Below are 11,643 nucleotides of genomic sequence, written 5' to 3' on the forward strand. Positions count from 1 at the left end.
AGGATTAGAAAAATTGTATTAAATTTTTAAAATATGCTAGCTTCACAGATGAGATTCATTAAACATTCAAGGAAATAATATCTATCAGAAACAAACCATCAGAGAAAATAGGAAAAGAAAAAAAAAATCCCAAATGCATTTTTGCAGAGGTAATATAACCCTGATTCCAGACAGCAGTCAAGCACAGTATAAGAAGGGAAATCCTAAGCCTTCACTTATGAATAAAATGCTAAAATAAAAAAATTACAGATTGCTTGAAGTAGTATATTAAAAATATGACAGTAGACCATGGAAAGCACTGCTGTTTTATCTTAAAGGTTCAACAGATTCACATTAGAAAAATCTACAGTGTGACCTGTTGCTTTAACACACCAACAACAAAATCTGTAACTGCCTCAACAGTCTGAGGAAAAATATATATTGAAATTTCAGTATCCATCTCAAGTTTTTTAAATAGTCCTACTTTAAACACAGCTGGGACAGAAAAAAAAAAAAAAAGCACAGCAAACAGGATAAGCAAGGATGGACCCTAGACATATTCTCAATGAGACAGAAAGAGGGGGGCACTTATTAACCCTCTCACTGCACTGGAGGTCCCAGCACACAGTGAGATCAAGGGGGGAAGGCACCAAGGGTGTTGTTTACAAATAACATGATGATCTACATGAAAAATATAAAAGTCATCTAAAAATAAACTAATAAGAATATTTGCTTTTTAAACAATATCATTAGCCCTTTCAAAAACAGCAATCAGCAAATTTCTAATAGAAAAATGATCCCACTGTCACAACAACAAAAGCTGTACCCCCCCAGGGGGGGGCACTAACGAAGAAGCGCAAGCATTTTGCAAACAAATTATAAAATGTTATTAAAGGATGCTTGAAAATCAGAATAATATTCATGAACTGGATCACTTGGCTTCATAAAAATGCCATAGCTCCTCAAATTAAACTGCAAACTCAACCCAGCAAAATACCAAAAAAAAAAAAAAAAAAAGTTTTTCTTTAGAATTTGGCAGTCTGATGCTAAAGTTAGTACAGGAGTGACGCCTAAAAATGGCCAGTGTGGTTGTAAAAGTGAACAAAGAAATGACATGTCCTTCTGTACATCAAGAGTTATTATCGAGCCATCATAATTAAGACTTATTATCAAGCCACGGTAATTAAGAGTGTGCTAGTGGCTCAGAATTGGTTTGATCCATGGAAAAGGACAAACTAGGGACATTTCCATGAATATATGGAAATTTAATTTACAATCATGGTGGTATTACACATTAATAGAGGCATGATGACTACTCAGTAAGTCAGGTCACAGCAGGCTTTCCATGGTGAGGGGAGAGGGCACTGCGATTAATTCCTGCTTTACACCAAGCTTTTCTCACGTGGAAAGGAAAATATCAGAGAGAGGGCCATGAGAGGCTGTCTTCACGCATCAGGTGTGGTGTTTCTTGAATGATACAGAGGTCACAGGACCTGTTGTTGCTGTTGTTATTTTTAAGGGATTAGTGTGACTACAGCTACATTTCACATTTTCTATAATACAGAAGACATCAAAAGTTAAAAGACAAGCTATAGATTGGGACAATATGTTTAATGTGTACACACATGAAGCACTGTAAATCCAAGGGATGACAGATAAAAAGCATGCGTAGCATATTGGGGAAATGACAAGGGCTGTGAAGAAAGAAATCACAGACTCGGAAACTTCAGCAGCCAATAAATACATGGAAAAATGCCCAGCCTCACTAGCAGTGAGGGAAATTCAAATAAAATAACAAGATACTGGGTATTTTAAAAAAATTAAAATTGGCAAAAATAAGGCTGAATCTAGAAAGTGTTTAATATCGTGTGGGGGAGACAGAATCTCTCACCCACTACTGATGGGTGCAAAAATTGGAGAGTCATTTGGCAGTACCTAGCAAAGCTCCAAACGTGCGTGCTGCCTAGCAGTCCCCATCTAGGTATACACATGGAGAAAGTCTTACAGAAATGTGCAAGGCAAACATGCACCAGCAATATCAAAATATTGGCAGCAACTCCAACATTCATCAATAGGACCATGAATAAACAGGACACATTCATATGCATGGGTCTACGATGGAACAATTAAGATGAATTAACTGGATTTATATTTACCAACATGAATAGGGAAAAACAAAATACACCAAGGAGGAAGAAACAAGCTGCAGAATAATATATACAACCTAAAACCATGTGTATACATTTTTAAAAAGCAATATCTCATATGGATTCATATGCAGTTGAAAGCATGCAGCCTAAATTGCAAAGCTGCATACTAAATTCATGATAGTATTTGCCTTTGGGGGAAAGGGTGGAGTGTGCAGCCAGGGAGCCATGCAAAGTGGACTGCAATTTTATCAGAAATGTCAAACAGCTCAAATTTGAAAAGAAGATCTGAAACAGATATGACAAAAATGATAACACTTATCAATTAAAATTTATCAAGATTTATAATCAATAACATTTATCAAGAAGACAGGTACACTTGTATCTTCTTCTTTCAGCATTTAAAAATATCTTTACATGCTTTTCTAAATCCTAAATTGAAAAGAAAAACAGGTAGTAAATCATTCTGATAGAATTTTCATGTATAGATTGTTGCAGCACCTGAAAATTTGAGGCAAATACCTTTAGCAAAAATCATCAGTTTTAGAACTGGGTTTCCTTAGTAGCAATAAGGCTGCCAATATTATTTTAAGGCTGCTGAAATGAATAAGCAGCTCTACAGGTATCAACATAAAAATCATGTTGAGAGAAGCAAGCTGCAAAATGACAAGGGCAGCACTGCCACATTGATTAAAAATTGTAAACACGCTAACAAGGCTGCACGTGCATATTTACATGCATAGGTGACTGGGCAATGGAGTTGAGCAAGCATTAGAAGAAGATACACTTTTTGATAGTGACTAGTGAAGGAGGAAATGAATGGGACGGGGGAGGAGGACAGTGACAGGCAACCCTCTCTGAATGTTTAATATAAATAAAAAATGTGAAGCAAACACGACAAAAAATACCATACTTGATTATTCTAGTCATTATATATATGGACACATGTTATTCTTGATGCATGTGCATCATTTTAATTTTCCAGAGGAAAAAATACTGAACCACTGCAAACAAAATGCACATAACTTAATATTATAAAAGTAAAGCCTGTATATATCCCAAACTGTGGTAGGGCAATATTTAGAAACTATCCTGTTTATTTTCTGTGGGTTTTTTAATTTTAAAAAATAATAAAGGGGAAGAGCAAATAAAGCAGTGAAGACATGTGAAAGAAATCATTCACATATTTGATTATAAAAAAATAAAAAGCCCCCCACAATCATAAAACACTGGATGAACATTCTATACCATTTTGCTGTATTTTCTAATTTTTAATTTTTTGTCAAAAGAGGAATAAAAGACGTTGCCTAATTGGAAGCGTGACTTTCTATTATTAAAATTGTGGGAGTCCATTTTAATGTGTTTATCTCGCTGCTAGTCTGTAATTTATATTTCAGCGCGGAAATTTGTTTGTGTGCCTGTGACAGGTTAATGCAGTTTAAACATGCATTTTTCTTTCGTTGCTTGAATAGTTAAATCGTTACTCCAAGGATTTTAAGTTTCTATTTCAAGCCGGGAGGATTCTTCGCTCTCGCCAGGGTTAAAACCGTTTCTGGTTCAAACTGCTATTAATTAATGGCTACGCGGTGGATCTATTAAGAATACGGCTGCCGACCCTGCATTAACAGTCGAACTGCTAAATGAGAAAACTTTCTTTAGCCCCCGTTTTCTTTTGGATGCAGACTTGGGGCTATTTTCAATTTGGGCAGCGAGCGGTGGACGCGAGTCAAACGCAATCCCAGCCCACTTCGCCAGCGATCGCGCGTTTGCGAAGCGAAAGACAAGTCAGGTATTAACGCGGCTTTTTTTCGCCCCCCCTTAAAGAAAAAAAAAGTTTCTAGGACTCCGCCGGACACCCAGCTGGCCAGGGACCAGGGGCGCGGGGGGCGAGGCCGGCAGGCTGCCCAGAAGTTGCGATCCGGGACTTGCGCGCATTGAAATTACCTGGCTCGCCAGCAGCGGAGAGAAAGCGCAGACAAGATAATTTCTCAGGCTGCTGGGAATGCCTTAGCCCGCGCGGCAGCGCGATCCAGGGGTGTCCTCGGGCCGGGGCGGGTCCCCGCCACCCCCGCAGGCTCCTGTGCGTCAGGGCGCGTCAGGCGGGGCGGGCACGGCGCTGGCAGCAGCGGCTGCGGGCTGCGAGCGGCGCGCACCAGCTTTCAGCTCGTCCGGCTCCAAGCGGCGGGACGGACGCTCCCGGGGACTCTCCTGGCCGCGGCTGGCCGCGCTCGGACGGCGCTAGCCCACAACCGGGCGCCGCCAGCATGTCAGCCGCCGTGGCTTGCCTGGACTACTTCGCTGCCGAATGCCTGGTGTCTATGTCCACCGGCCCGGTGCTGCACCAGCGCGCAACCGACCCCGAGGGCGCGGAAGCAGCAGCAGTCGCCGAGGTGGGTGCGGTGCCTCGGGAGTCCGCGGGGACGGGCTCCGGGGCACGGGGAGTGCTGTGGATACCCCCGGTCCTCCAAATCCCCGCTCCTGGCCCCAGCGAGAGCGAAGAGTGTTCCCACCTGCTGGCTGCGAGCGCTTTGGCGGATCTAAGCTGCAGTGGCGGGGAATGCTCCCGGGAGGACTCGGGAGAACCTCCGTGTGCCTCAACTAGCTGCTGCCAGCCGACTTGGTGCTCCAGCCCCACTGGGTGCTCCGAGCCGTTCCCCGCCGTCTTCGAGGAAGAGCTCTCGGGCGCTGAGAGCTCCTTTGGCGAGCCTGCCATCCTGAGTGCACCTGAGGTCCCAGAAGACCCCGATGACAGCGGAGAGGTGCCCGAGGGGCCCCCAGGGGCCGGCCCCCGGCCAGCAGTAGGCCCTACGTTCCGGAGGAGGCAAGTTACACCCGCAGCCAAGCGACATCAGTGCTCCTTCCCGGGCTGCAACAAAGCCTATTACAAGTCTTCGCACCTCAAGTCACACCAGCGCACCCACACGGGGGAGCGCCCGTTCTCCTGCGATTGGCTCGACTGCGACAAGAAGTTTACGCGTTCTGACGAGCTGGCCCGCCACTACAGGACGCACACCGGTGAGAAGCGCTTCTCCTGCCCGCTGTGCCCCAAGCAGTTCTCCAGGAGCGACCACTTGACCAAGCATGCCCGTCGCCATCCAACTTACCATCCCGACATGATCGAGTACCGCGGGCGTCGTCGCATTCCCCGCCCTGAGCCACCACCCCCAGCCATGGTGGAAAGCTCGGGTTCCGACTCCAGCCCCGACTCTGGCCAGGAGACCAGCTTCACTGCTTGCCTGTAGGACCGTCCTTGCTGTCTGTCTTTCCCTCGAGCACAACTCCCCCAGGCCGTTGTCCTTGCCTTCTCTCCGTCCATTCCTATTTTCTAGGGTCGTTAGACAAAGGCACAGACTGGTTGCTCCGCTCTGAAGATGGGTTCCAGACAAGCTTGTCGGACTCTGGAGAGGGACTGGGAGCCAGAAGATAGTGGGAAGTCTCAGCAACGCAATTACCATCTGAAAGGAACGGTTGCTTCAAAAGAGCCTGCAAGGAACCAGTGAGAAGGGATGAACTTTCGGTACTCTTCAGCGTACTGAAGATTCTTCCCTTCATGGCACCAGACATGTAAAACTGAATTCTCAAATGCTTGAGGCACTCCCAGTCCCAAAGAACTCTGGTGTCTCAGCCATTGACCAGGGCGGACCATGGAGATGGTGTCTAGGGTGGCAGTCTTGGAAATGTCCAGACTTGAAAGATGAGAGGCCTTTGGAAACAGAAATTATTTCTATTTCTGTAAACAGCAATGTTTACTAATTTATTTTTATTATCTTTTAAACAAAAATTCCAGGTTGATGGGAAGCTAATGTCTTCCGCTCTCCCAATTGCCCCAGCTACCTCTGCTTTGTGGATGTATGGCTGGGATATGCTTTTTTGTGCCTGGGGAGTGCTATTGAGTCTGCTTGCAATTCCTATAGCATATTGTGGAACCCTGCGCTTGCATTGTAGCCATTTTCCTTTTTAAAAATTCCTTCTCAAGGGTGGTAACTTTCTGGCTCACGATTATGAGAAGATTGGTTAAGTAATTAGAAAACAACCATAATAGCACTAGAGAGAAAAGGCTGGTCTGAAATAATTTCTCCTTCACCTAGAAGGCAAGCTCAAGTAACTTTTGGGTGGGACAAGTACAAAACCAAACTTTTCATAACCTTTGATAGCTGTTCAGAGAAACAGAAAAATGAAGTTCCCACTGCCCCACCCTAAGTAATCTCAGGCATAGGTGAGGCTGTTCACCTCTTAGTGGCTAAGAGTAGGGCTTGATTTCCATGGAGGTCTGCACATTGTTGTTTCTGTTACAGGTGAATTGGTGGGTAAGGGAAAAAAGGTGAGAGATTGGTTTATATTAGAGAGCTACTGTCTTGGATTTGGAAAAGAAGCAGCTAGATAATAGCTATTATTAAATAGGAGCATCTTTCTCTAACAACAGAGTCTGAGGTTACAACCTTAGGGCCCTTCTGCCCCCTTAAAGGAATCAGAGATTTCTGTTGTGTGTTCCAGCTACTGTGGATTGAAATTATTGGTGTGTGTGTGTGTGCCTGTGTGTGTATGTGCCTGTGTTCCTTTCATTAAATATGAGGCTGAAAGGCCTTTCCTAACCTGATAAGGTCCCCTATGGTCCCCTCCTGGATATCTTATACCACCCCATCAATTAACTTGTAAAAGATGTTGTAATCTCATGGGATCATAAGAGGCACCTGATAAAGTAAATTGCTTTCCCCTGTCTTATATATTTAAATGCTGAAGCTTAAATTATCTCAAAGTTATATGCTAAGTTTCTGGCAAGAGCTGTGATTAAAAGTAAAGTGTTTGACTTTAAAATGGTTTTAGTCATTGTGTCTCCATTTTCTCTCTCCCTGGGACCTTAGACAAAAGGTACTACTTTCCTATCACTACATCCCCTCTCATCCTGTTTTCTGCTGCGTCTATAAATCTTTTTTTTTTTTTTTTTTTTTTTTGGTTTTTCGAGACAAGGTTTCTTTGTGTAGCTTTGCGCCTTTTCTGGAACTCACTTGGTAGACCAGGCTGGCCTCGAACTCACAGAGATCCGCCTGGCTCTGCCTCCCGAGTGCTGGGATTAAAGGCGTGCGCCACCACCGCCTGGCCTATAAATCTTTAATGTTGAGTGCTGCTGAGTCCTTTAGCTATTGTATTTAATACCCAAACCTTCCTTCCTTCCTTCCTTCCTTCCTTCCTTCCTTCCTTCCTTCCTTCCTTCCTTCCTTCCTTCCTTCCTTCCTTCCTTCCTTCCTTTCCTTCTTTCTTTCTTTCTTTCTTTCTTTCTTTCTTTCTTTCTTTCTTTCTTTCTTTCTTTCTTTCTTTCTTTCTTTCTTCCTCTCTGTCTCTCTCTCTTTCCCTTCTTTTTCTTACTTTTTTTTTTTTTTGGGGGGGGACAGGGTTTCACTGTGAAGCCCTGGCTGTCATTGAACTTGCTCTATAGACCAGGCTGGCCTGGAACTCATAGGAACTCCTCCTGCCTCTGCCTCTCAATAGTGATTGCTGGGATTAAAGGTGTGTGCCACCACCACTGGGCTCCAAACCCCTTTCTTAACAGGTGAAGTCAATTCTCATGGGCACGCCCTGTGGTTTTAAAGGGAAAATGGGTCTTTGGTATCCTGGGAGAAACTTTTTCCTTGGGGCTGATTGACTAACTCTTGGTGGCACTTCTCGTCTTGTTTCTGGTCCTGGGCATTCAGGTGTCCTTGAGGGTATAGATGATTACAAACATAGCATTGGAATGCTACTAGGTTCTCATAAACTATGTGTGGGAGGGATCCCAGGATTGGCCCAAAGAAGGAGGCCTATACTCCTCAAGAGGTTCAGTGTTTTATAACAAGGCCATGAAGAGCAGGTGGGATTGCGCTTGAAGAAGCCCCTAACTTTTTAGTTAGTTAGTTAGTTAGCTTGTTAGTTAGTTAGTTTTTCAAGACAGGGTTTCTCTGTGTAGTTTTGGTGCCTGTCCTAGATCTCACTCTGTAGACCAGGCTGGCCTTGAACTCACAGAGATCCGCCTGCTTCTGCCTCCCAAGTGCTGGGATTAAAGGCATGCATCACCACAGCCCGGAGATTTTTTTTTTTTTAATTAGAAAGAGGCCTCCTTTTGCTTGTCTGTTTTCTCATGTGAGGCTAGATAGCTCAGGTCCTGTGGGGCCCAGGGAGGTAAGGTTTTCTCTTTGTCTCTTTCAATAAAGAATCTGCCACTGGGTAAGTGAACTAAAGAATAAGTTAATAAGAACTCTTATTAACTATTCTGGAATTGTTGAAAAAATAGATTTCCAACTGGTACATAACTTCTAATTTTCAAGGTCTCAAATAATGTTGACAGTAGGATTCTACCCTGGGGACTTTGGTTTGGGACTGCTCTCTGACACTCTACTGCTATCAGGTCTTGGAGTGCCAAGCAAAGAGACACTCAGGACTCCATAGTGGATGGATGAAAGAGGCAAGATTTTTTTTTAATGGTCTTTCTTGGTCTGAGTATTATTCTTTGCACTATTTTGAGGAATAGTTATGAATGAGATGCCTTAGAAGAACATCTTAAATCTCTTGGTATTTCTGTTCCTACTTTTTATCTATTAGACCAGGCTCAGTGAGGAAATGTATTTGGGGGTTGGCTGGATTGGGGCAGAACCTCTGGGTCCTTACACCACCCTCTTCTCCTCAGATCGGATTTAGGAATGAACTAGTAAGAGAATCTATTAATAGAAGTCTTCTTGAAATCTGGCTTGGAAGCTGGGAATTAATTCCAAGTCAGATCTTGGATGTGAGATAAATGTATTCCCTATCTTGCTTAGAGGTGAAGGGAACAGGCTGACCCCACCCATGGTGGCAATAATCTGTTTTTTTCCCCCTATTTCTCTGTTCCTGTTCAAGCAAGGAATCTTTTTGAAATATTTCTCTTTGCCCTGTCTACCTCTCACTTTTCCCATAATAAAAAGATTGCATTCTCTAATCGGGGCATAAAGAATCAGGTCATTGTGCACACATTCTCCATGCCCCTACGTCTTCTGCGACTGCTTGGCTTTGGTGTGCATACACACAGCTCAGATCCTGATTTCATGTGGTCATCACACTTGCTGAGACCTGGGTCTGCCTTCCAGAGGCAGGCCTGAAGAACATCTGGGTCTTAACTTCCTTGAAGGCATCATGGCCCACGCTGCCATCCAGGTGTTTCCTTTGTATGCTTTTCTTTGGGGGGGGGTCATCCCAAGTCTAAGAATTGGGTGATATTGGGGAGACAGTATTTGAAAGCCCTTATTGGTCATAATATAGCTTTATCAGCAAAGTACTGATACTTTGATTTTTATTGCTGAATCTATTACTCATTTGATCGAGAACTTGGAGGGAAATATATATATAAAACATATTATATAAAAAATAAATAAATGTATTCTCCTTTAATCCCTAACATATTTAAGTGGGCCTTGATGTTAAGTTTTTTTTTTTTTTTAAAGATTTATTTATCATGTATACAGTATTCCCTGCAGGCCAGAAGAGGGCACCAGATCTCATTACAGGTGGTTGCGAGCCACCATGTGGTTGCTGGGAATTGAACTCAGGACCTCTGGAAGAGCAGTCAGTGCTCTTAACCACTGAGCCATCTCTCCAGCCCTTGATGCTAGATCTTGATTAGGCACCCTGACTGGAGTTAAGGGAATGAAATAGGATGTCTAATGTGCTAGAACACAGTTTTAATGCTTTAGTTAGCTTGAATCTTGTAGTTCTTTGAGGGTTTTTGGTTTTTTGTTTTTTTGGTTTTTTTGTTTTTTTTGTTTTTTGAGACAGGGTTTCTCTGTGTAGCTTTTGGAGCCTGTCCTGGAACTCACATTTGTAGACCAGGCTGGCCTCGAACTCACAGAGATTCACCTGCCTCTGATTCCTGAATGTGTTCTTTGAGATTTTCAAGTCTGAACAGCTTATGCTAACAATTTTTTACCTTTAAATCATTACTTTTGAAAGGCATTGAAGATTAAGGTTTGCAAAAATTGGCTGCATAAGAGACTGTGGCTGGTCTTGATTCTCATAGATATGGTTGAGACAAGCTTGCTGCAGAAAGGGAATACATTACACAATTGAATGGATCATTTTTTTGCTGCCTTTATTCCCAACCTCTATGGGAAATGGTGACTTTAGGTTACAAACTCCCCCTACACTTTAGAGCACAAGCTTAGAAGGCCCTTGCCCTAACATTGTGCTAGAGATTATCATGCAGCGTTAGATCCATTTTCCAAACTTGATTCTCCCTGATCTTGCTGAATTGCATCTTTTTATAGAGTCAAAGAAAGACTGATGGGAGGGACCAAGTTCTTTTCTTCATATGGGGCAGGTGCACTTTCTGTGTTTGTTGCTAGATTTGTTAACTGTGTAAGCCCCCAAAATGGAATTTTACGGACCTACTCAACTGAAATATCTGTGTTCAATTAGAGAAATGATGGGTTTTTGTCATAAATACATAAAAAAGAATGGAGTGTGAATTCCGTGGGAGTTTATGGAAGAGAGAAGCAATGTTATTATAATCCCAAATGCAGGAAAGATATTTAAAAGGGTTGTGTCTAGATACTTCTGCCTCTACCAATCATATATGTGTTTAGAAACTGAATTCAAAAGAGAAGCAGGGAGTTAGTGAAAAATAAAGGGAGATAAAGGGAGGTGGTTGGTTAAGCTAGAGAAAACGGGTTTATTAAGAAAGACTGTAGTTTTGGGTGATAGTACTGATATAAAAGAAAAACAAAATCAAGAGATAAAAATCTTTTTTTTTTTTTTTTTTTTTTTTTTTTTTGGTTTTTCGAGACAGGGTTTCTCTGCATAGCTTTGTGCCTTTCCTAAAACTCGCTTTGTAGACCAGGCTGGCCTTGAACTCACAGAGATCCGCCTGACTCTGCCTCCCAAGTGCTGGGATTAAAGGTGTGTGCCACTACCGCCTGGCTGAGATAATAAATCTTAAAGACAAGATTATAAAAGAGGGTGACACTAGTCATTATTAAGTTAGAGGAGGTGATTGGAAAGAGATCTAGCCAGCCTGGTCTACAAAGCCAGTTCTAGGAAAGGCGCAAACTATGCAGAGAAACATTGTCTCGAAAAACCAAGAGAGAGAGAGAGAGAGAGAGAGAGAGAGAGAGAGAGAGAGAGATATCTAACAAAAGAATTGAAGCAAGTTTTCAGAGAAATTCTCATCTCCACTGAAGATCTCTGGTAAAGAAAATTTTGGGAAGCACTTGCCTAAGTCTGCAGAGAAAATAATGAGAACTCATCCTTTTGGTCCTGATGTAGGGATGCTAGATGACTTGAAGAGTGGAATAATTATTCCTTCAAGAGAAAATAGGGGAAAACAAGACTCAAATATGTACAAATAATTAATCAAACAAATTTAAGAAATTAAGAAAGGAAAGTAGTCATGAACATCTAAGTCAGCTCCAAAATAAGTATTTGTTCAAAACAAAACACCAATTTGTTATTTAATTTATAAGAAAACTCATAGCAAATGGTGATTTCTGAAACTGGTAAATAATATCTATCAAGAGCC

General features: G+C 42.6%; 1 protein-coding gene across 1 annotated transcript; it reads left to right on the forward strand.

Annotated features, from left to right (window-relative positions):
- Positions 1-4,294: 4,294 nt before the first annotated feature.
- Positions 4,295-6,925, forward strand: Klf14 (KLF transcription factor 14). The gene has a single exon (XM_006979422.3). It carries the CDS (start codon positions 4,391-4,393, stop codon positions 5,366-5,368), a length of 978 nt encoding a protein of 325 aa, XP_006979484.1. The 5' UTR covers positions 4,295-4,390; the 3' UTR covers positions 5,369-6,925.
- The last annotated feature ends 4,718 nt before the right edge of the window (positions 6,926-11,643 follow it).

This window comes from Peromyscus maniculatus, chromosome 3 (genome assembly GCF_049852395.1).
Source record: "Peromyscus maniculatus bairdii isolate BWxNUB_F1_BW_parent chromosome 3, HU_Pman_BW_mat_3.1, whole genome shotgun sequence".
Lineage (NCBI taxonomy): Eukaryota > Metazoa > Chordata > Mammalia > Rodentia > Cricetidae > Peromyscus > Peromyscus maniculatus.

What these genes read in the sequence shown, in the direction of transcription:
- Klf14 (XM_006979422.3), top strand. Translation starts at nt 4,391, where the DNA reads ATGTCAGCCGCCGTGGCTTGCCTGGACTACTTCGCTGCCGAATGCCTG.